The sequence below is a fragment of the Puma concolor genome, chromosome B3 (genome assembly GCF_028749965.1).
Source record: "Puma concolor isolate L17-30 chromosome B3, mPumCon1.1.hap2, whole genome shotgun sequence".
NCBI classification, from domain to species: Eukaryota; Metazoa; Chordata; class Mammalia; order Carnivora; family Felidae; genus Puma; species Puma concolor.
Window position 1 is genome coordinate 119,394,868 of NC_141672.1, and position 23,845 is coordinate 119,418,712.

At 38.0% G+C, this 23,845-nt stretch overlaps 1 protein-coding gene across 2 annotated transcripts; it reads right to left on the minus strand.

Annotated features, from left to right (window-relative positions):
* Window positions 1–3,743: 3,743 nt before the first annotated feature.
* Window positions 3,744–20,539, minus strand: RCN2 (reticulocalbin 2). Of its 2 annotated transcripts, none has more exons than XM_086711281.1 (7): window positions 20,155–20,539; window positions 19,662–19,767; window positions 16,404–16,600; window positions 10,105–10,218; window positions 6,397–6,493; window positions 5,117–5,256; window positions 3,744–4,576 (listed from the first exon to the last, which is right to left on the minus strand). In XM_086711281.1, the coding sequence occupies exons 1-7, from the start codon at window positions 20,296–20,298 to the stop codon at window positions 4,424–4,426; spliced, it is 951 nt and encodes a 316-aa protein (XP_086567407.1). In that variant the 5' UTR covers window positions 20,299–20,539; the 3' UTR covers window positions 3,744–4,423. The 2 variants fall into 2 exon arrangements, with proteins under 2 accessions (XP_086567407.1, XP_025775605.1); XM_025919820.2 differs by having other exon boundaries at window positions 5,117–5,259; window positions 20,155–20,538.
* Window positions 20,540–23,845: the final 3,306 nt, after the last annotated feature.

A 23,845-nucleotide genomic window follows, 5' to 3' on the forward strand; every position in this document is an offset into this window, starting at 1 on the left:
GTTCTGACGGTCCAGCAGCTGGCACAAAAATACCCGTGTTTATGTTTTCAGTGTATCTTGTAACGGGATAGCCTCTTTGCCTGTGTCACTAACCACTGCTAATGGTACAAAAGAGCAAAACAGTGATGCCTTCTGTTCATTGGAACCTGGTCTCAGAAGAGATGAAAGATATCTTTGTAGAACAGAGAACTAGTTAGGACTTTATTTTTTAAGGTATGTAAAGTCAAGATTAAAGGCTATCTTATTCTAGAGATATTCTAATATTCTAATGATTCTTTAACCATTTTTAATAGTTTTATAAACTCAAATGATTTCCTTTCTACAACCTCATGAACTAACTTTGGTTAATTTGAAATGAAGATATGGCAAACTTTAGGTATTAGTTTTTCCTTGTGTTTGGATTGAGTCCTTTTTTCCAAATAATACTGAGATATATTTGGTAGATTCTCTGGAAGCCCTTAGGTAGGAGAACTAGGAATCTAGCCAAATATTTATTCCACAAAACTCAATGTTGAAATAAAGCAAATTAGTTGTTAATACTTTTATCAAAATTTTCACTCTAATTGGCTTTCCTAAACCATTTTCCAAAGTAAAAAAAAGATTTCATAGCTTATAAGTAGAAATTTCTCACTGAAAAGGAAATGTTGTTACACAAAAACCTTAGAGAACGAACAGCACAAATTTATTCTTACATTTAAAACTGTAAAGGAATCTGAAAAGACCACATACTGTATGATTCCAACTATATGACTTCTTAAAAAAGGCAAAACTAGAGATACTAAATTCAGTAGTTGCCAGGGGTTAGGGATGGAGAAGCACAGATGATTCTTAGGGCAGTGAAACAACTCTATATGATACTATAATGGTGGATGCATGTCATTATATATTTGTCCAAATCCACAGAATGTGCAACACCAAGTGTGAACCCTAACATAAACCATGATCTTTGGTCTTTGAGTAATAATATCGTGTCATTGTGTGGTCACTGATTGTAACAAATATCCACCCTAGTGTAGGATTTTGAGAGCGGGAAGGCTGGTCGTATATGGGGAGCAGAAAGTATATGGAAAAATCACTGTACCTTGTGCTCAATTTTGTTGTGAACCTGCAAGTGCTGTAAAAAATAAAGCTGCAAATGGAAAATAAAAATAAAGCTGCTGTAAAAAACTGCAATGGAAAGAACAAGCCAAACATGACATCATGGCTTTTACCCTGAGTGTCCTGGCTTCCTTTAAATTCATATCACAAACTAGACAGCCATTTTCTGTCCTGTAACATTGCCCAATCAGAACCACCTAAGAATTGATTTATACAAATCCTGTCAACTTTTTCATTTTGAAGTAGTACCTGCAGTCAAACAATGGAAGTGATTAAGTCCTTTAGCCAGAATCAGCCAATAATTCAAAAAGTCACATTCCATTTTTACTCTCATGCTACAAAGATATTCAAATTCTCCTAATTCCATCAAAATAAAAACAAAAGCTTTATTTTTAAATTTTTTAATTTTTAATAATTTTTCTAGTTTGACTTATTAGAAGATATAGAAGCTCTTCTCAAGCAGATGATTCTTTTTCTCCGTTTGCCTGTAAAAGCCAGTTGTTTAATACTAAATTTTCACTCAGGATAAGCTAGGCTCTGCTGTGGTTAAACATACATATCCCCCTCCCCCAAGATCTCAGTGGCTTAACAACCACACACACAATCTCAGCAGCTTAACAGAGTAAAAGTTTATATTTTTTGATCACGCAAAGTCCACTGAGGGTCCAGCTGACCTCCATGTGGTCACTCAGAAATCAAGGCCTCTTTGATCTTGTCGCCCCACCATGTCACCTGAGGCCTTCTCTACAATGCCATGGCAAAGGAAATGGGTTGGTCACTGGCCCAGTCTGAGAGTGACACATACTATTTCCACTCACTTTTAACTGGTCAGAGGTAACTGTCTACCTACAGGGAGGCTGGGAAGTGTAATTTTCCTCTTGCCAGGAATAAAGGAGAACAGATATTACTGAACACTAATAATGTCACCAAAATTCTTATATGTGATGATATCAAGGCTGAATGTAGAACGTTAATTCTTGGAGCACCGGGGCGGTTCAGTGAGTTGAGCTGACTTCGGCTCAGGTCATGGTCTCACGGTTTATGAGTTTAAGCCTTGAGTTGGGCTCTGTGCTGACAGCTCTGAGCCTGGAGTCTGCTTGAGATTCGGTGTCTCCTTTACTCTCTGCCCCTCCCCTGCTTGTGCTCTGTCTCTCTCTCTGTCTCAAAATTAAATGTAAAAAAAAAAAATTAGAATGTTAATTCTTAACTCATTAAGATAAAAATAAAATCCGTATCTAATGATCTAACAATTCTGATATAGATTTTGAAGAACCTAATAACAAAAACAAATAGTATCATGCTAATCAAACTGGTTATTTCTAATATCCCAACTTCAGTAAGGCTGACAAGTGACAAGTGAGTGATAATGGTGTATCTTTAAATCTTTTTTTTTTTTAATTTTTTTTTTTTTAACGTTTATTTATTTTTGAGACACAGAGAGACAGAGCATGAACGGGGGAGGGGCAGAGAGAGAGGGAGACACAGAACCGGAAGCAGGCTCCAGGCTCTGGGCCATCAGCCCAGAGCCCGACGCGGGGCTCGAACTCACAGACCGTGAGATCGTGACCTGAGCTGAAGTCGGACACTTAACCGACTGAGCCACCCAGGCGCCCCTATTTTTAAATCTTAAACTGCTATCACCAGATAGGTGTTGTAGGTTAAAATGAAAACCTTATACTTTAGGTACCAGGGTAAGCAAGCTATCAGTATGGTGTAAGAGTTTACAATTTGCATTCACACTTCACATCAGCAAAGATGGGGACAACAGAGAGGTAGGTAGATGCTGTTAATTCTATCAAAAAGAGCTTCAGTCTTTCCCAAATCCTCATTGAAGACTTGCTAAGCCCCCTGACTGCTATGTGTGCCATAGAAGACACAACTTTATTGTGGAAGAAGATTAATAGAATATGTAGCTGACCTCTTCCCCCACAAATAAAAGTAATTAAAAAAATTTTTTTTAAATGTTTATTCATTTTTGAGAGAGACAGACAGTGGGGGAGGGGCGGAGAGAGGGAGACCCAGAATCCAAAAGCAGGCTCCAGGCTCTGAGCTGTCGGCACAGAGCCCGATGAGAGGCTCAAACCCACGAACTGCAAGATCATCATGACCTGAACCGACGTTGGCATTCCACCAACTGAGCCACCTAAGTGCCCCAAAGTAATTAAAAAAAAAAAAAAAAAAAGGAAGACTATCTGTAGGTAAGAGCTAGGAAAGCAAATTCCTCACCTTGTCACTTTTCTTCCCCCCCACAAAGGTGAATAAATGGATCCCCTGAATGAGGTTGAAACTGACAAATACTTACCAAGTATGATTTTAATTTCAATAGAATGGACAGTAAACGATATCACTGATAACTAACCAGCTCTACTACTGATTTCAACCTGTGTAATTCTTAGGGTTATTTCTAGCACAAAACAGCAAGACTACATTTGTTACAATAGCAACCGAAGTAGGTCAAGTGTACATTCAATTATAACTTGATTCTTTTATCAAAAAAAGAAAAAAAAATAAGAATATGTAGCAAGAATAATTTAAGTTTTGAGAACACTCACTACCAAAATCTAAGAACGAATAAGGTGAGATCATGTATAATAACAAAACCTATGTGAAATATCTGGGAGATCAAAGAAAAACAAACAAACATATAAAAAGATAGGACATTTCATTTTTAATCAGTCAAAAATGAAGAGTTCTGGACAATGTCAAATTCCACACACCATGACGCTATAGTTACACATTAAATATAATTACTATCTATACATATGCAAAAATATAGTTCTATTTCATACAATAAAACCCTTTATAGAAACCATTTTAAAATTAAGCAGAACTTCTCAACATTAAAATGTGAGGTATAAGTCCTTCTAAAGGTTCCTTTAAAGGTTTTAAAACAAAATGCTAAACCTAAAAACAATGTCCTTTCTGTCAGTTCCAAAGTTAAATCTACTTAAAACAAAAGAAAAACTGATAGCTCAGTCACATACTATTTAAATAATATTGTTCAGGCATCTCTAAAATCCTGCATTTTTTTCAAGTATGGAAATAGAACTCAAATATCCCACGATACAGTACTAAACAGATGGAATATTTAGGAAAGACTTTGTTGTCATATGGCACAATAATGTTTTATTCCTTCAATACATTTTGAAATAAATACCAGGTTTGGTTCTGTTCTTCTAAAAGGCCAAAATTACAATCTACATTTAAGATCATTTTGACTGTGTTAAGACTTGAGTGTAAAATATAACATCAATATTTTATCACAAAAGTAAAGCTGGTAACAAATTATAAAAGAGACAGTACTCTACTCAGATCTACCCAGGGATTAAAGCTCATCATGATAGAAATACTCATCATGAAGCTGTCTGCCATAATCTGTAGCTTCACTGGTAAGAAACAAGTCCTGGTTCTCCAGAATCTCTGCTTCAGAGAGCTTTCTGTCACTATTCAAATCCATTTCATCAATTAGGTGAAGAGCCTTTAAAACAAAACAAAACAAAATAAAACCAAAAGGTGTCAAGTGTAAGTATTTTCAGCAAGATGTTCACATTTCAATGTGATTGGATTTGTCAAAATCATTCAGGTGTGCCAAATACTCATTATTATCTCAGTATCTCAAAATATTACACATTCTAACCAAGCTATCTACTGCTTCTCTTACTATCTCCTTTCTTAATTTCTGCTAGGTTCTGCCTCCTCCCCACTCAAATCCAATTCAGGATTGGAGTTAAGCAAAGTTAAGCAAAATTAATATAACCCACTTTGGGCCCTTATAGGTAAAGTATAAACTTTTTTTGTTCTATTCACTGTACTATCAAATTAATACATGATATAATCTTAACTTCCTTGACAATCTAAAACAGTTCACAGATTTAAGTCAAGAAATTGCAATGCATGGATCCTAAAGAAACAATGATTCCATTACTTCTTTCTTCAGCTTATGGCTTTGAACTTCTTTTCTATTAATAGCACCAAATCTGGGGAAGAGGAGAATATATAGTCACTTTTTAACACTCACCTCTTCTTGTGCAATTCCTTGATTATTGGGTACTACCCAAGACAACAGCTCTTGGGGGTCAAGTCTGCCATCGGTATCTTTGTCATAATCATTCAGGAATCTATCTTTCTCAACCAGTATCCACTCTGGATCCTCATTTGCTGCTTAATTAAAAAAATAAAACACAATATGCATACACAAGAATAGAACCTGTATCCAATAAGAAGTTTGGTACATCCCTAGAATAAAGGAAATGAATTTAAAGCTTACTACATCAAGGAAGCCCAATGAAACAGATCTACATATCTGAAAAGTCCTAAAATAAGTATACACTATATAATTTTCAAAAGTGACATGTAAGTCTAAATGACCCAGAGTTTTTATTTTTTATTAAAGGTTTTTTTTTTTTTTTTTTTGAAAGAGAGAGAGATAGAGAGAGAGAATGAGCAGGAAAAGGACAGAGAAGGAGAGGAATAGAGGATCAGAAGCAGGCTCTTTGCTGACAGCAGAGAGCCTGACATAGAGCTCGAACTCACGAGAACTTATGAACTGTGAGATCATGACCTGAGCCAAAGTAGGACACTTAACTGAGTGAGCCACCCAGGTGCCCCACCACTCAGAGTTTTTAAAATGATGTATATTATCACAACAAGTTAAGTCTGTTAACTGCTGCTAATTGTTCTGGTATCTAGTTTCCCCACATTTGAGCGGGGTACATGTACCCATGTACACATTACATGTACATCATGCGGCTATATAAAGCTTGCCATGTGTGCTTATAAAGTAACATGTGTAATTTTAAAGTGAAATTCACACTAAGTGATGCTTTGAAGCAACAATTCCAAAAAGACCTCTGTGAAAAGAAAAAGCTGCACATGCAGACTCCTCAAATTTCAAACACTCAGTAAGATGCCATCCATAGTCTATACCAGTAATTACAGTATTTTGTTTCTTTTTCTTTTAAGATCTACATGCAAAGGTACAGGATTTTGTTTAAAAATATCAACCTCTACCTCCTTGCCCATTTGAATCGATAATTATGTTACGTTTGTTTGGAAAGGAAGAAAACTCTTTGAATCTACAAGTGGAACTAAAAGTGAGATAGCATTCTCACATAAGCCATGAGTCTGTTTTGCTTATATTATATTTACTCGGCAGAACAAGCAGAAATCAGGCACAATTCTTCTTGTTCCATTTCCCTCTGTCAAACAGACCTCAAACAGAGTAAGGCTCTCTCCCAATTCCTTTCTTCTTTAATTCCCATGTTTCCTTCCTCCTTCCACACATCCCAGGGTACTTACTTGGATCCCGCCTGTAGTCACCAAGAAATTCTTCCAAACTAACAAATCCATCACCATTTTTGTCATGTTCTTCTAAAGCCTCTTGAATGACAAATTCCTATTGTATGTTCATAAACAACAACAACAACAATTAGTTACAAAATTTTCCCACCACCGTCTGAATCCATCCCAGTACAGAAGTTCTTTAGGAATAATCATTTCAGTTGTCCATACTTGCAAGACAATCTTTCTAAACTGGAATTTAGAAGCAGGAATAAAACCACAAATATTAAGTAGTTTTAAATTCAATGTCTTTAAGCTTCTGCTATTGAGAAGAACTCCACTTCACCCTCCTAAACAACCTGAACACTAAACTCACAATCCTATTTTCTGCACATTCCCCTCCTTCTCCAGAAGGACACCTCTTATCACCTAGGTCTCCTTTAGGTCCACTTTTCGTCTAGTCCATTAACAAACCCAAAAGAACCCCCATTTTAGATCCCTTTGCGTGGAAGTGTTCTGCCTCTAGATCTAAGTGAAATGTATCAGTCCCCCATAAACCTACACCTCCTTTCTTCCTCTTCCACCAAATCTACCCCATCCACTGCCCCAAATCTGCTCCTCATTCTTATCATGGCTTCTTATCAACCAATCCTCTCTAACCCAAAGATTACATGCTTTCTAGTTACATTTGACCCAAGGTGACCTGTTTAATGGCCAGCTATTTGAGGCCTTCCCTTATTACCTTCCTGTATCTTCTTGTACCCTTTTCTTACTTTGCCAATCTCCACCCTGTACAGCAGACCCACATCACTTTCTCCTTTATTCCAGAATCATAAAGTCTAAAAGAAAGAGAAACACAAATACAAATACAAACCTAACGCTTATAAATTAATTTTATTCCTTTCAGTGGGCTCTCACTGCAGTTTGGAAGTCTGTCTCTGCCTCAGTTTCCCTAACACATACTCTAAAGCTGTTTTTTGAAAATTCCACTTTGAGCCTGACTACAATTCTATCCAAATACTCTCCCATTTTTCCAAACAAGGTACAGGTCTTCTGAGAGATAGAGCGCGAATGGGGAAGGGAGAGAAGGGGACAGAGGATCTAAACCGGCTCCACACTAACAGCACAGAGCCCGATGTGGGGCTTGAAATCATGAACTGTGAGATCATGACCTGAGCTGAAGTCAGAAGCATCTGACTGAGCCACCCAGGCACCCCAAGGTATGCCTGTTTATCAGCATTGCATCTTCACCTTTAATTACCTCTATTTTTATGCCTATTCCTCTCATCTTTCTCTTCAATCTCAGGAATTTGCTATCTTTCCCCTTTCTCTAAATTTGCTATCTTTCCCCTTTCTCTAGGGTGAATCCCTCAACACTCTTCCTAGGAAGACTTTTCCCATACTTTTCCATTTCCTGAGTGTTTTCTTTCACTCTTAACTCTGGCCTCTCCTAAGGCTCCAATCTCTTCTCATCAGCTTCTTCTTCTATGCCTTTAACACATTCAAGTCCCCAGGACTTTGCTATACTCTTTAATTACCATCCTGGATTCTTTGATGCCTAGCTTCTTATGGGTTACATTTATTACTTTGTCCTCACGACCTGCTGCCACCCAAACACCTTTCCACCTGGATTCTAGCATCACAACTGTAACAAAAACATATTCTCAAAAGTCTCCAATTCTAGCCAAACCCAAAGGCTTCCTTTACATCTGCATGAAATAACTTAAATACAAGTTGTTAGTTTTCTAAAAATCAAATGTTACAGATTTTATATATAGAAATAAGGGGATCTTAACCTGGATATCCAAAGATTAGTTTTAGAGAATCTGAGAATCTCCTGAAATTATAATACCATATTTTGTGTGTAGGAGCCTATGTGATTTTTCTGGGATAGTCTACAGGTTGCTCCCTACTTTTAAAGGAGTCTGTGATCCCATACAAGTTAAGAATCACTGTAATCCCATACAAGTTAAGTAATCCTCTTGGGAGACAACAGACTTATTTCAATAATGTTGCCATGATTAAAAGAAATTTTGGGGGCACCTGGGTGGCTCAGTCGGTTAAGCATCTGACTCTTGATTTCAGCTCAGGCATCTCATGGTTGTGAGATGAGGCTAAAGCTGCTTGGGATTCTCTCGCTCCCTCAAAAAAAAAAAAAAAAAAAAAAAAGGAAATTTTGGAACTACATGAATGAAAGTACTTTAAATTCTAACTTTTAATCCAAAGTAAAACCATCTAGTTGATCTTGTACCCTGCCTTTTCCTTTATCAAATATATCTTTAAATGGAAAAATGGATACACCAAAACAAATTAAGGTAAATAAGAATTAATGAAGCTGCTTTGAATGAGACACCACTTTTTGGTCACACATCTTATGTGCCACAGTCACGTAAGTGGGAGTCAACTCCCACTTGGCATATCCTGTCCCGTCCTGACACAACCCATTCTGTCAATGGTACTACTGTTTTGATCATTTTTATACAAGCTCAAAACCTCACAGTCCTCTCTAGCTTTTCCTTTCTCTTCCCACACTTATTTAGTCAGTCAACATTCTTGCTATGTTTTCTTCAAAATGTTGTTCATGCCTATTTCATTCCATTGCCACATTGTACTCTAGGGCCGTGGCACATGATGCCCAAATTATTTCATTGTTTTCACTGGTCATTCCCCCCTCAGTCTTCAATTCAATTGTTCCTTATTCCCCAGAGAACCAATACCTGCCTGCCATGCTAGGGTTCAATTAGCTAGTCTTAACTTAATTTTGGCACTTAAACAAATTGTGCCCAGCATTGTTCTAAAACTAGGTCATGTGTTTTGTGCCAGGTGAGAAATCAGAAGCTTCAGTGGCAAATGTGGTCACAATCATGATGTCTTGCCACTGGGCTATGGAGAAAAAGGTTAACTGCAGCCTTGTTATTCAAGGCAGCAGCTTTTGGCCATGACCCATTTAATATAAAGCTATGTTCCCTCCTTGAAATATCTTCCCTCCCTGAAATAGCCAGAGAACCAAGCCACACAGCTGGAGGCTGAGGCTAGGCAACAGACCTCAATATTGAATGTTTAGTCTATTTTTTAGAAGGCTATTTGTTATATTAGCCTTTACAATAGTAAAGTTAACTAGCCTTTACAATAGTTTCTCAAGAAGCTTGCCGCGTCATAGTAGGGACTCAATCAATGTTTGTTGAGCTAAATTCTAGAGTTCAACAAAAATTCTGAAAAACTGGTAATTCTTTTAAGTACTAAAGTGATGAGAGGGATCATTCCTCACGCTGCAAACATGTTATTCAGCAGCGGCTACACCTACACCCCTCACCAACACCCTAGGAAAAGGGATCCGAAGGTGATATGTTTTCCCAGACCTGAAGTTTTTACAAGTGATGTCGTAAACTAAATAGAAGTACTGATGCTACTGATACTGGAAAACAGAAAAGTGTGAAAGCTACAAAAGGACAAGGAAGGCAATGAAAGTAATGTGGTTATAAGGGAGAAAACAGCCAAGGGAAGCATGCCACTCACACATTTGACAGAGATTTACCTTCAACCTCCTAATCAGCACTCCTCCCCCACCAGCACAAATCCTTTCCCACCTCTCATCTTAAGTGGGGAGATCTTTGGATCTTGGGTTCTCTTAAAAATTCTCATTGCTAGATGATTCATTTTAACAACTTAGAAAAAAACAGGTTTTAAAGTTTTGGTTACTCAAGAATTCTCTTAAAACTTCCTTACCGTCATATAATCAACTTCTTCAGGATGCTCAAAAGCAATAAATTCTTCAAGATTCAAACCAGGACCAGAATCTTGGTTCGCTTTCTCAAATCGCTTCTTGTCCTTTAAATGAAGCTTTGAAAATTAAACATTGAATTTATTTAAGGTCTCTTCCACAAACATCATTACACATACTTTGAAAAATACATACTATGTGAAATCTGAAGTACATTCTCATACATTATCTTCACATTGCCCTTTTGAAGGTAGGTTAGACAAATTAACAAACATTTATGAGAAGCAACTGAGACATAGACTCTAGAGTCAGAGACTCAGATCTGAATACCAGCAATGCCACTTACCAGCTGTGGTAAGAACACGTTGCTTAACCTCTCTGGTTTCCTCAGCTATAAAATCAGGATAAAAATCTCCATTAAGCAATTGGGATGAGAATCCCTCTCAAGCAATTAGTAAACCTTAGCATTTAAAAACTGTTACATATTACTATTATTGACAGAAAACTGAAATTAAATGATTGAGAGAGATGTCAGAAATACAGCTGGTATGCTGAACTTTGATCCTCCCTGTTCTTCTACAGTACTACATGTTATCTTCTTTAACAATCTCAACTTTTCCGAATGCCCCAAAAGCAATAAATTCAGACTATGTATTCTTGATATATCATTTTCAAATAATTTCTGGTCCTTGGAATGACTTTTCAAAAATGTTAACAGATTTTAGAAAAATAGTCCTCTTATGAGAATACTTCTGGTATATGTATCTAATATTTGAAAGTCTATTGTTGGTAGGCCCTTTAGAGTGCTAATAATTACTCAGGTACAAACACATCAAAAGGTGAAACGGACCTATTTTGAGGTTAAGTAAACATACTTTTTTACTTTCTCACACCATCTTCCTTTTTTTCCTTTTGTAAAGTATGCACAAGTAGTAAATCAAGAAGCAGCTATTAGAGACAAGGCTGTTTTTAATGCATTTCTCAAAAGGAATTCTGTAATCAAGAACCTTGGAAGCCAATAGTGCTATATTGCTAATCTTGCATAAATTCTATTTTGAGAATTTATGGGAAAAACTTTCCTTTCTGTAAACTGTATGTATTAAACAGCACATGAAAAAAAACCACAATTTCAAATATTTTGGAAGTTTTTAATATATGTATCTCATTGTAGAAAATAAATGCTCTTTTCAGTTTTCTAGAATAGAGGTTAGGTAGCAGTCATTTACTGAAACACTAGTTCTTTTAAAATGACTGATTTACAGTGGAGAGGCTCACTTCTTCCCCAAGAGTTCATCTTTTAAACCATCCAGATCCCACTAGCCAGTTATTACTAAATCATGACAGAAAAAAAAACAAAAAACAAAAAAAACCCCTTGTTTCCAAATAGCTACTTTTAACTTAATATTTCCTAAATTCACGTAACTAGACCAAATAATTTACATTTGCTGTTCAGGGGCTTAACATGGGAAAAAGTAGACAAGAATTTGAGGTACTTTGTTGAGTCAATCAAGTTCTTTTTGAATAAACTACTATTCAAAATACCAAGTGCTTAGATTTCCTTATGAAAGAACCCTTCAGTTTGGAGCAAAAAGGTCCATGTTTCAGCAGCGGGAGCTGAATTTGGCCAAATTTGCCTATGGAAAGAAAAGATCTCTTTCAACAAGCTCAGATTGTTTTTTAAAAAATTAAGGAAAGTAGTTTTCTTGTTCATATTTCTCGGATTTTTAAAATCAAATGAAATAATGAGATTTTTAAAAAAGTTTTATTCATGGTTATTTGAAGAAAACAATTTAAGAGCAACTCAAATTAAAGAAGCCAATACACAGGAAGATTGTTTTTCCAAAGTGGCAAAAGATTACAACAAAAAAGGCTGTCAGCTTCATAAAACCTCAACAGTCTTCTGTGTAAAAACACTGTATTTTAGTGGAGAGTAGAAAGTGCTACATACAGTTAGTAAAAAGGTAGAAATGACCATAATCATTTATTTTTATATTGTCACAGAAACTTGTGAAGAACAAAACTGCCATCTTTTGGTAGACTAATGATTTTACACGAGGAAATATATAACCTGTGATGCCAGAACAAAAGTCTAGGTCTTAAAAATTCTGATCAGCCACGTGCCAGATTCTATCTTACATAAATAAATATTGCTTGTACATGCACATTCAGCAGCTGGCTTTAAAAGTTAGACCAATTGAACTTTTGCCAGGTAGATGCCCAAACTTTAATTATCCTGCCTAAAAGTGCTGACTATAATTGTTCATCATAACGTAAAGAAATGCTTTTTCAAGCATTTTACAGCCTTAGAGGGCCATTATTACAGGTTATCTCTATTCTCTACATGGAAAGTTACTAAAAATAAGATAAAATTCAGGCATCAAATTGATTTTTGTTTAATAGGCTTCCATATAGAAAAATTTTATTTTATTTAGATATGCAATTCCTTTTGATGATTAGTTATGTTATAATGTTAATTAAGTCTGTAACTTTGAGTAAGACTGATTCATTCTTCATCCTTGTTGATTTTTATTTTGAAGAATAATACATACGTTTCTGAGTTCATCTTTATAATCCATATCCACTTTGAGGGGGTTATATATAACAAATTCTAATAAACTATTATCAATGGAACTTCATATAGAGACATGAAGAGAGACATGAGATAATACCTCATGCAGAGATATTCCTGGGTTGTCAAAGAATAACCAGTAGGACTCCCATTGAGAAGTGTTCATTTTAGGGATCCATCAATTCCTTTACACTATTAAGATCTAATTCACTCTTAAAAAGTAGAGTCTTATAATCAAAATGTACTGAGTACCTTGGTGGCGAACCCATTATCAGAACCACACATTTTTTAAAAGAAAAACTGTTCTTAAGTAGGTTATATTAATGAGTCACGTATCCCTTCAAAGTGAAAATTTTTTTCTCAACACCATCATCTACTAATCACCCTGTTCCAAGAATATAGACTCAAGAAACCACACATAAACATTTCTCACGTTTTGATGGAATAGTTATTAAATCTTTTGGGTGCCAAAAGAAAAAAAAAGACACAATTATAGTCTGATGCTGGTAAGATTTTAAAATATTGTATTTAACTTCTCTCTTGTTACCTAGCAGGTAAGTCATTATATCATTCCATGGTTTGGTTTTAGAAAAGTCTCAGAACTCAAACAATACTTTTAAGATTAATTGATTCCTATAGGATACCTAGGAGACAGGCAAATCCCAAATCTCATTATCGTTTGTTTCTTTTTTTAGCATTAAGTAGTAAAAAGACTAATTTCCACTCTCTGTAGTCCACTGTAAGATGAAGACCCAAATAAGGAGGAAAAAAGGGAAAAGGAATCTTAACTAATCTAAAGCTGATATAGTTAACCAATTCTTCAATAATTTTTAAAAGCTAATTATGTATTAAATATAAACCTATGTGAATCACACATGCTTTCTTCAATAATATTCTTTTGTGGGGCACCTGGGTGGCTCAGTCGGTTAAGTGTCAAACTTCAGTTCAGGCCATGATCTCATGGTTCCTGAGTTCGAGCCCCACGTCAGGCTCTGTGCTGACAGCTCAGAGCCTGGAGCCTGCTTCAGATTCTGTGTCTCCCTCTCTCCTGCCCCTCCCCCAATCATACTCTGTCTCTCTCTCAAAAATAAACATTAAAATAATATTCTTAACCGTCTGAGCCACCCAGGCACCCCTAAAATATTATTCTTTTGTTTACTGTTTAATATTCTATTGACCTACCCAACTGCTACTATTTATTGCTATCTCTCCATACTTTTATTATCCTCATTTTTTGAGATGAGGAAACTGAGGCATAGGGAGGTTTAATAGCTTACCCAAAGCTGCACAATTATTAAGCTGTACAGCTGGATGTGAAGCCAGGCAGACTGGCTCCAAGGCTGAAGCCCTTAACCTCTACATTGGTGGCATACACATAGCATAATCATTAGCAGAAAAAAACAATCCACTTTGAGTTAGTGATGGCCTATAGAGCTCAAGTGGCCAATATGATTCTGAAATAAATAGAATGTATAATGATAAATATGGCCACAACAAAACCTAAAAAGTAGATACCATAATGGAATGTTAAAGAATGGAAGAGGCTCAAATGTTATCCAAGTATCCTAGACTAATATTTTGGGATGTAATAATTTGCAACAAGGTGTTTGGTTTAATTGAATCAGTTACTTTGTTTATTCATTTATTTAAAAAAAAATTTTTTTTTTTTAACATTTATTTATTTTTGAGACAGAGAGAGACAGAGCATGAATGGGGGAGGGTCAGAGAGAGAGGGAAACACAGAATTCAAAACAGGCTCCAGGCTCTGAGCGGTCAGCACAGAGCCCGTTGCGGGGCTTGAACCCACGGACCGGACCGTGAGATCATGACCTGAGCTGAAGTCAGACGCTTAATAGACTGAGCCACCCAGGCGCCCCTCATTTATTTTTTAAATAGGCTCCATGCTGGGTCCCTAACACAGGACTTGAACTCAGGACTCTGAGATCAAGAGTTGGACACTTAACTGACTGAGTCACCCAGGTGCCCCTGGGTTTATTTTTTCCACATAGAAAAAACTATCTATTCAAAAAAAGTCTTTAGAGTTACCTTTGAAATATAAAAGTTCATATTGAAATAGCAATTTCTTAAGCTTATTTTCCTTTGTGTTAAAAAGTTCGTACAAATTAATAATTAAAAGTTCTTATTAACTCCTAAATAAAAATTGTCTTCCTCACCTCTGTTTAAGAAGCATTAGAACCTGTGTGGCTCAGTCAGTTAAGTGACTGACTCTTGCTTTTGGCTCATGTCATGATCTTACAGTTTGTGAGTTCCAGCCCTGAGTCGGGCTCTAAAGCTGGCAGCATGGAGCCTGCTTGGGATTCTCTCTCTCTCCCTCTCTCTCTGCTCCTCCCCTGCTCACACTATCTCTGTCTATCTCAAAATAAATAAACTTAAAATTAAAAAAAATACTTTTTTAAAAAAAGCATTAGAAGAAGACATATTTTAATTATGACAAATTAAACCATGAGAATCAACAAAACTTATAGTGACACTGAATCTTCAAAAATGAGTTACTTTAAATGGTACAGCCTCTATGGAAGACCATATGACAGTTCTTCAAAAAATTAAAAATAGAAGTACTACACAATCCAGCAATTCCATTTTAGGGTGTATATCCCAAAGAATTAAAAGCAGGATCTCAAAGAGATATTTGTACACCCATGTTCATAGCAACATTATTCACAAGAGCCAAAAAGTTGAAGCAACCCAAGTGTCCATGGATAAACAAAGTGTGGTATATACACACAATATATCCATGGATATACATGTGGTACATACATATGATAGAGTATCATTCAGTCTTAAAAAGGAAATTCTCACACATACTACAACATTATGAGGACATGATGTTAAGTGAAGTAAGCCACTCACAAAAAGACAAAAATATGTATGATTCCACTTATATGAGGTTCCTAGAATAATCAAATTCAAAGACAGAAAATACAATGGTGACTGCCAGGGACCCAGAGGAGGAGGAATGGGGAGTTGTTGTTTTATGGGTTTAGAATTTCAGCTTTGCAAGGTGAAAAGAGTTCTGGAGATTGGTTGTATTAACAATGTGAATGTACTTAACACTACTGAACTGAACACTTAAAAATGGTTAAAATGGGGGTGCCTGGGTGGCTCAGTCAGTTAAGCATCTGGCTTCAGTTCAGGTCATGATCTCACGGTTCATGAGTTCGAGTCCCGCATCAGGCTCTCTGCTGTCAGTGCAGAGCCTGCTTCAGATCCTCTGTCCCCGTCTCTCTGCCCCTCCCCTGCTCATGCTCTCTCAAAAATAAAAATAAACATTTAAAAAATTTTTAAAAAATGGTAAATTTTAAGTGTATTTTATTACAACTAATTTTTTCAAATAGTTATTTTATATAAAACTATCTGTTTACAAATGGGAATGGGCCTCTAGTCTTAGTCAATATGATATAAAACTGTTCAATAATAACAAAAAATAAAATACTGAGGTACATATTCAAAATACACTAAAAAGCAACTGTAGCAATGAGGACAAATGATGCAGCTGGGAAAAAAAAATGCAAGGATAATTTAGGTAGTCCGGAATAAGAGTCCTGAATCCGGTGAGAAAGGAAGCCATCAAAATGACCACTGAAGTGGAACAGGTGATTGCCCAGAGGACAAGGCAATCCCAGTCTATAACCTCAGAACCTCTTGTGCTCATTCATGCAGGAAGGGAAAGTGAACTGATAGATCAAAAGGAACAGCCCATGCACGCATACTCACCTGCCGAAAAGACTCCTCTTCTGCGTCATCCAGAGCAGTGTTCTCATCAAAGTCAATCACACGATCATACATCTGAATGTTGTATTCATCCCATGACACACTACCGTCACCGTTTTTGTCATATTCAACAAACTGTTGTTTCGCTTCTTGCATAGCATAATGTTTGAAAGACATCTGAATCCACGAACTGAGTTCACCTGTGAGAATTTCCCAGAACACAATGAATGTTGACGGTAATTCTGGTATTTACAGAAGTGAACGTTTCTAAACTTTAAAAGGAAAAAATCCTGAGTGTTTTCAAATACTGAGAGAGAATTAGCCTAGTTGTATTCAATAGAAATAGGAGTAGAAGGTGGTGAGAGCAGTTTGGAATCTAAGAATATAATATTATGTGATCCAAATAGAATGCAAACTCTGAGTAGAGTTTGGGTATGTTTTGTTCATTAAGGTACTCTAAATGCCTAGAAAGTGCCTGGCTCAATAAGTTATTTGTTAAATGAATTACCAATTAGCTAAAATAGTATTTGACTTTCAAAAATTATCCACAAAATTGCAGATGACCTTTGCTAACTATCACAGATCTCTTGGAAAGTACAAATATGTTAATAACTACCTATTTATTTTAATATGTATTAGAAATAAGTTTTTCATTTATGAAAGTAATATAAAGTTTCCCTTTACAATAAATTTCATGTTGAGTTGAATCAAAACCATATTAAGGAAGTAACAGATGGCAAGTAGCTACGGTCTAAATTGTGAAAATCTATTCAAGTGACTGATGTTTGAGAAACACTATTACAGTATATGTCCTTCAACCACGTCATAAAACTTCTGGGTGAAATTTTAACAAAAGTTATGGGTAGCATTTAGGATTTAAGCCCTCTTGCAACAGTTCTCTGTCTTATCTTGGTACCTGAAGACATGGGAGAAAGTTTCTAAATCTCTAATGTCCACGTTCAGATCAACTTTAAAAAAATCTATTCAGAGATATTTACTCTATTGCATTATAGAAAAAAAGTGGTGGGGGAAGAACATGAATATTTGCAAGGACAGCAGGAGTACACCATTTGGTTTAAAAGTGATATACCATTTGGTTTAGAGTGGTACTCCTCTAACTGGTTTGGGGGAGGTCAAGTGGATAGAAAAGTGAAGACACTTTGTCTCTCCTGAAACTCTAAATTAGGGCAGAATAATTATCATGGTAACCATGTACTGAACAATTATTATATATTAGGTCCTCTACATATGTTGTCTCTAATCTTCACAGCAAGGCAATTCTAATCACTGTCCATTTCCGTTTCTAATCTAATTTATTTTACAGTTCAAGAAATTGCCATTTGGAATTGAGGACTCACAGCCAGTAAGCAGAATCCAGATTCAAACCTATGTCTGTTTCTAAAGCCCAAAATCCTTCCACAGAATTTCGGGCTCTCAAGAACCTGAGTCCAGTCCTACCTCTTACAGTGCAAATTAGCAAACTTCTCTGAAGGGTCCTTCAAGTACAATGAGGGTTTCTTCTGGTTTATTTAAAGAGATCATCATGACATAATAGAATACAGATTGGAAAAGGGACCAGAAACATGGGTTCACACTTGAGCTCTGCCATAAGGGGTAAGTTTACTCACCCAAGTTTTTGTTTTCTCATATGTAAAATGAAGATTTGAACTAAGTTCCTTTTAACTTTAAATTTAAAGCTTACTATTAAATATTTGAACATATCTAGGCCCTAATAGGTACCACAAAGTCTTCCAAATCAACTTTTTCTGTGTGCTTGCTAGTGTAACCAAAGATAGACCTATTTTTAGTGGACAACTAGAGTCAAAGCTTTGTTTTTATTTGAAGTAGAGAACCCAAAACCTTAATATTTCTGAGGGCAACAATTTTACTGACAACACATCTTAAATTTACCAATTATTTTGTACTTCTCTGTCCTGCAATTTTCTTTATGATTGACTTCAGACGATGAGAAGCATTTAAATAAGAGTTATAGCAAAATATGGGATGCCTGGGTGGCTCAGTCGGTTAAGCATTCAACCTTTGGTTTCTGCTCAGGTGATGATCTCACAGTTTGTGAGTTTGAGGTCCACGTAGGGCTCTGCACTGACAGCACAGAGCCTGCTTGGGATTATCTCTCTCCCTCTCTCTTCCCCTCTCATGCTCTCTTTCTTTCTCTCTAAATAAATAAATAAGCTTAAAAAAAAAAAAAAGTTATAACAAAATATCTCCTGAATTTTTTTGGATGATCGACTTAGAAAGTTGAGAGGGTTTACCACTTGAATTAAGCAATGAAGAGAAACAGTTGCACAGCAATTTAATATTCTTTTAATAATCTGTGCATTTCATTTCTGACTGGAGAACCTACCCGAGAGCAAATTTTTTAAAGTAAACTCTACCAACTGAGCCAGCCAGGTACTCCTCAAAAAAAAAAAAAAAAAAAAAATAATGTTCGTTTATCTTCGAAAGAGAGAAACAGAGCGTAAGTGGGGGTGGGGCAGTGAGAGAAGAAGACACAGAAACCAAAGCAGGCTCCAGGCTCCGAGCTGTCAGCACAGAGCCCAATGTGGGGCTCGAACCCATGAACCATAACATCATGACCTAAGCCGAAACTGGATGCTTAACCAGGTGCCCCTCAGATTTTTTTTAAGTGAAGGATATTAAAAACTGAATTAAGAGCAAGAAATCTGGATTCTAATCCTGGCCACTCATTTAAGAAAGGCACTTACCCCTCTGGATTTCAGTTTCTTCAGCTCTACAAAGAGAGGTGGACAAGATGATTCTAAGGCCCCTACCACGTGTAGTAAGTTGTAATAAACATAATTTACATGCAACAGGTCTTTTTCTACTTATGAAAAAGAAGCAAATTCTTAAATTGCTAATGAAGCATATATCAAAAGAGCAATACAGCATGTAACACCATAGGTTTTTGACATATTTATGTCAAAAGTCTATTGTTGACATCGATAAAAGTCATATGAGAAACGGGGTGTTTGCTCAATGTATGACTTACACATACCGTGTAGCGTCCACGATGTTTATATATTACCGGAGAGCACTGATTTTTACTTGGAACCTATGCCTAAAGATTTCCAGATAAAACCTACTCAACATGTTCCCCCCACCCCACCCCCCGTCACAGTACCTCTCATTTGTTGCAACACTAGCAATCTACACTCAACAGATAGACCTGCTTAATAAAATGTTTATATTTCTATCTCCTACAAAGGGATTTCTCCAGTTAGTTGTGTAGGACGTCCTTACTTTCGGTGAGGAAGCCATCTGAGTCCAAGTCAATTTTCTTTATGATTGACTTCAGTCTTTTGTGTTGCTCTTCAGGGGTAAGTTTAACATACTCATCGACTTCTTCCTTTGGGGGGGTAAGCAATACATAGGGGGGTAAAGCATTACCATCAGTGCGGTAAAATGGTGGAAAAAATAAGGCTACCAGAAGCCTCTCCTGTCCAGGGTTTTGGGGTGACCCACACTTGCTCTCCAAGGCCCCCACCTCCTACACACCTTCAGTGATCCTGCCCCGTGTCAGAGGGTGGAAGGGTTCCGGCTCCTGGGCCGCTCTATTTCCTCAGGCTCAGAGGCCTCGGGGTCCCCCTGAGAGTGAGAGGCGCCCCGCCCGGACCCCATTGTCAGGCAGCCCGGGCCAGGCCTCGTCTGGCCGCCCCTCTTTGTCCCGGGACAAAGCCCGCCGCAGCCGCGGTGCGAGGCCCGGCCCTCCCAGCCCCCGGCCTGGCCACCTCACCTGGCCGCCCAACAGAGCCTCACGGTCGTATTCGCTGCGGTGCTCGCCCTGCGGGTAGTGCAGCTCCTCGGCGTCCCCGGCGCCGGCTGTAACGGCACACAGCAGCAGCAGCCCCAGCGCCGCGGGCCTCGGGCCCAGCCGCATCGCGCCGACCCGCCGCGGACACAGAGAGGCGAGGGAGGAGACCGGCGGGGGCTCAAGCCCGCGGCGGCGCTTCGCGGGCTGCTGCGGACCGCGGTGCGGCGTATGTGGGGAGGAGGGAAGGAGACGCGGAGGGGGCGGTGGCCGTCTTTCCTCGGGCCGTAGGCGGATGAGGCCTGAGCGACTACTGCGATGTTGGGGCTGGCCAGCCCAAGGCCTAAATGGCCCCGGCGGAGGGGCGGGGCGCCAGGCCGCGCCGCTGATTGGGCCGTCCGGCGCTGGGGGAGGGCCGCGGCGATGTGGCGGTCTGCTGCCGGTACGACAGCTCCACAGCGCTAGCGGTGGCTGCCGGGAGGGGAGACCACCGCGGGCGCCTTCGTCTGCGCCAAGAAACCTTCAGAAAGCACGACCCCACCTTACTCCTCCCTGTCTTTTCCCGTCAGTCTTGTTAATGGCAGAAATTCCCCACTCCATGTGTCCATCCACCCTCGAGAAAAGCTGGAGATTTGGATCAAAAAAATATGGTACCTAGAAAAATGTTTATCTTGAGGAACCAACCAACAGTATGCATTTCCCAGTCTTCAAGTGTATGTCTACTTATTTATTTCACCAGAGCAGGAAGAACAAACCCAGCTACTGAAGTCAGGTATTTGTAGCTGATGCTCAATTTCGTGACTTACAGGTTCTGTGACCATGGCCAAGTTCCTTGGCCCTTGAAAACTTGTTTGCTTACTTATAAAATGGACGTCAATTGACCTTAAAGAGTTGTGAAGGTTATATTAAATAAAATAATGCGTTTAGAACAGTAGCTGCAGCATATGGTAAAGTGTTCAATAAATGTGAGCTTACATCCATGTGGGTGAAAAAGTAGATGAATGGACAGATGGCATAGCTTAGAAAGTACCTAGGAAAACCTTTATGAATAGAATGCATGTACTCGTAGCTTCTATTCCATGTCTGTCTACAGGTCTACGTAATTTCTGTACCTCATCCACACTAAACACACAAAAAATTTGTAGGCTGCAGCTTGAGCCCTTTTCTTTCATTGACTGCTCCACTTAGGATCAGGCCTTTTCACACAGAAGAAAAGGCTTTCTGGGTTCTCTTTCACTTCCCACAGTTTCTATTTGGATTGGGAGTAAGAATCCTGTTCCAAACTGAAAAACTGAGTGGGCACAAATCAGACAAATTTCCTGGGTGAAGATGGAATTTTATTGTTTTTAGTCAGAGACCATTGAAAGGTTTACAGAGTAGACTAAGTTCAAATGGGATCTTTTCAGCGTTATAAAGAGCAATGCAAAATAAAGTTTTAAGTTTCAGAGTCTAAGTGTAGGCTCTAGAGTTGATTTCTCTAAAACAAACAGAAAAGAAGGAAAAAACTTTTATCACCAAGCCATTTTATTTTTAAAAAAAAAAATTTTTTTTCAACGTTTTTTAATTTATTTTTGGGACAGAGAGAGAGAGACAGAGCATGAACGGGGGAGGGGCAGAGAGAGAGGGAGACACAGAATCGGAAACAGGTTCCAAGCCGTCAGCCCAGAGCCTGACGCGGGGCTCAAACTCAGGGACCGCGAGATCGTGACCTGGCTGAAGTCAGACGCTTAACCGACTGCGCCACCCAGGCACCCCTCACCAAACCATTTTAATTTTAACTTCAGTTCTGGGTTTTGAGGCAGTCTGTGACAAAAAGAGACACAAATGTCTCTAACTTAACTTTGTACCTATTGTTCTCCAGTAAGTGCAAGGTCAACTTTGACTAGCTTCTGATGTGATTCCAATTACAAAGGTTAGGATAAAAGGTATTATAGAAGTTCTTCCGGTCTCAAGGGCTCGACAGGTGGGGGTTTTGGGGCAAAGCGAATCTAATGATATCTAAAGAGGCAGTGGTGAACAGACAAATGTCTGAGCATCAGAACACTTGGGTTCTGTCTTCCCTCAGCCCCTAAACAGGCTGCTTTTCCTCCTTGTGCCTATTTTTTTCCTCTGTTGCAAAAGGATTGGGTTAGCTCTGAGGATCTTAATTTGAGAATTTAGGGCTGCTAAGGGTTCCTAAATGGTGTGATAATCTCAAAATCTCATGCAAAATTGTGTGCATATGTACATTTCTGGGGAGGAGGTCTATAGTTTTGCTTTCATCAGAGTCTCAAAAAGATCAATGGTAGCAACACTTGTAGAAGTTTCTAAACAACCCTTCATCTCTTAAATGCACAATTTTATGATCTTGGCGGTCAGAATTGTTAGAGGGCAGATTACAGTAACGACCTGTGCTTAAAAGAGGCAAGAATGATGCATTGTCGTTATTTGTAATTAATCCATTTTATTCAGGGAAAAATAAGTGTCTAAAATAAGCAGCCTGTTCATAAAAAAAAAAAAAGGCATTATGAGAATCTGGAGATCAACTTTCTTGACCTATAAAAGTCATAGCACATAGCAAATTTGTTTTTATTTGTATTCAAAGTATAATTTTATATAGTACAGTGCACAAATCTTATGTGTACAGCTCAATGAACTTTTAGATATATATGCACCTTTGAAACGTGCCCGTCACCCCAAAAAACTCCCTCCTGCTTCCTAGATATCATCTCTGCTAAATCTAGTTACTATTCTGACCTCTCTCATCATAGATAAGTTTTGGCTGTTCTCATCATAGATAAGTTTTGGCTATAAAGATGACATCATATAGCATTAAAAATTACTAATCATATGCCCTTCTGCCCTGCTGGAAAGCAGTATGGTGCCATGGAAAGAACACAGACAATCTTGGAATCACACATACAGAGTTTGAATCTTCAGTCTCCATAGCTTACTCCCTATGTAACCTTGAACAAATGGCTTAATCTTGTTTTTGACCCTGTAGAAAAATGGAATAATGTAAAACTGATAAGTTTTGTGTGATAAGTATATTAAATAATCTATATATCTGATCCATAGAAGGAGCTTAAGTTTTTTACTTTCCTTTCTTTTTCCCTAGAGAATTCCTACTCAACCTTCCAGACCCAACACAAGTGTTTCCTAAATGAGGTCTTTTCCAACTCCCTGACAACCAAAATTTTTAATCTCTTAGGTCTCTCTGTTTCCTCATTGTCCCAACATTGTACATATGTTCTTTGGTACAGCATTTAGCACAATCTACTGTGACTATTTGTTGACACTACTACAAGAACATGGGAGCCTTGAGGTCAGGAAATGTGTGATTGTGCCTGTATTTCACTAGTGTCCCTACTAGTAAGAGGAGCTCAATAAATTTTTGTGGAATGAATGAATTCTGCTGTAGTGACATTCTTTTAGAAGTATGGAGATAGGAGAGTTAGAAGGGGACATTTATAGATTTCCTCTTGAGTTGGGTAAAATGTGTGTTATGATGACAGTGGCTTAAAAAACAAAGCAATTTTTTTTTTATTTTTTTTTAACATTTATTTATTTCTGAGACAGACAGAGAGACAGAGCATGAACAGGGGAGGGGCAGAGAGAGAGGGAGACACAGAATCGGAAGCAGGCTCCAGGCTCTGAGCCATCAGAACAGAGCCCGACGCGGGGCCCGAACTCACGG

Bases quoted from the DNA above. Each gene is read 5' to 3' on its own strand.
- RCN2 (XM_025919820.2), bottom strand. From the start codon at position 20,298: ATGCGGCTGGGCCCGAGGCCCGCGGCGCTGGGGCTGCTGCTGCTGTGT. The intron at 10,219-16,403 runs GTGAGTATGCGT...TAATTTTCAAAG, and splicing joins AAGAGGAGTCTTTTCGGCAG to CTTCATTTAAAGGACAAGAA. The intron at 4,577-5,116 runs GTGAGTGTTAAA...TTTGTTTTAAAG, and splicing joins AAGGAATTGCACAAGAAGAG to GCTCTTCACCTAATTGATGA.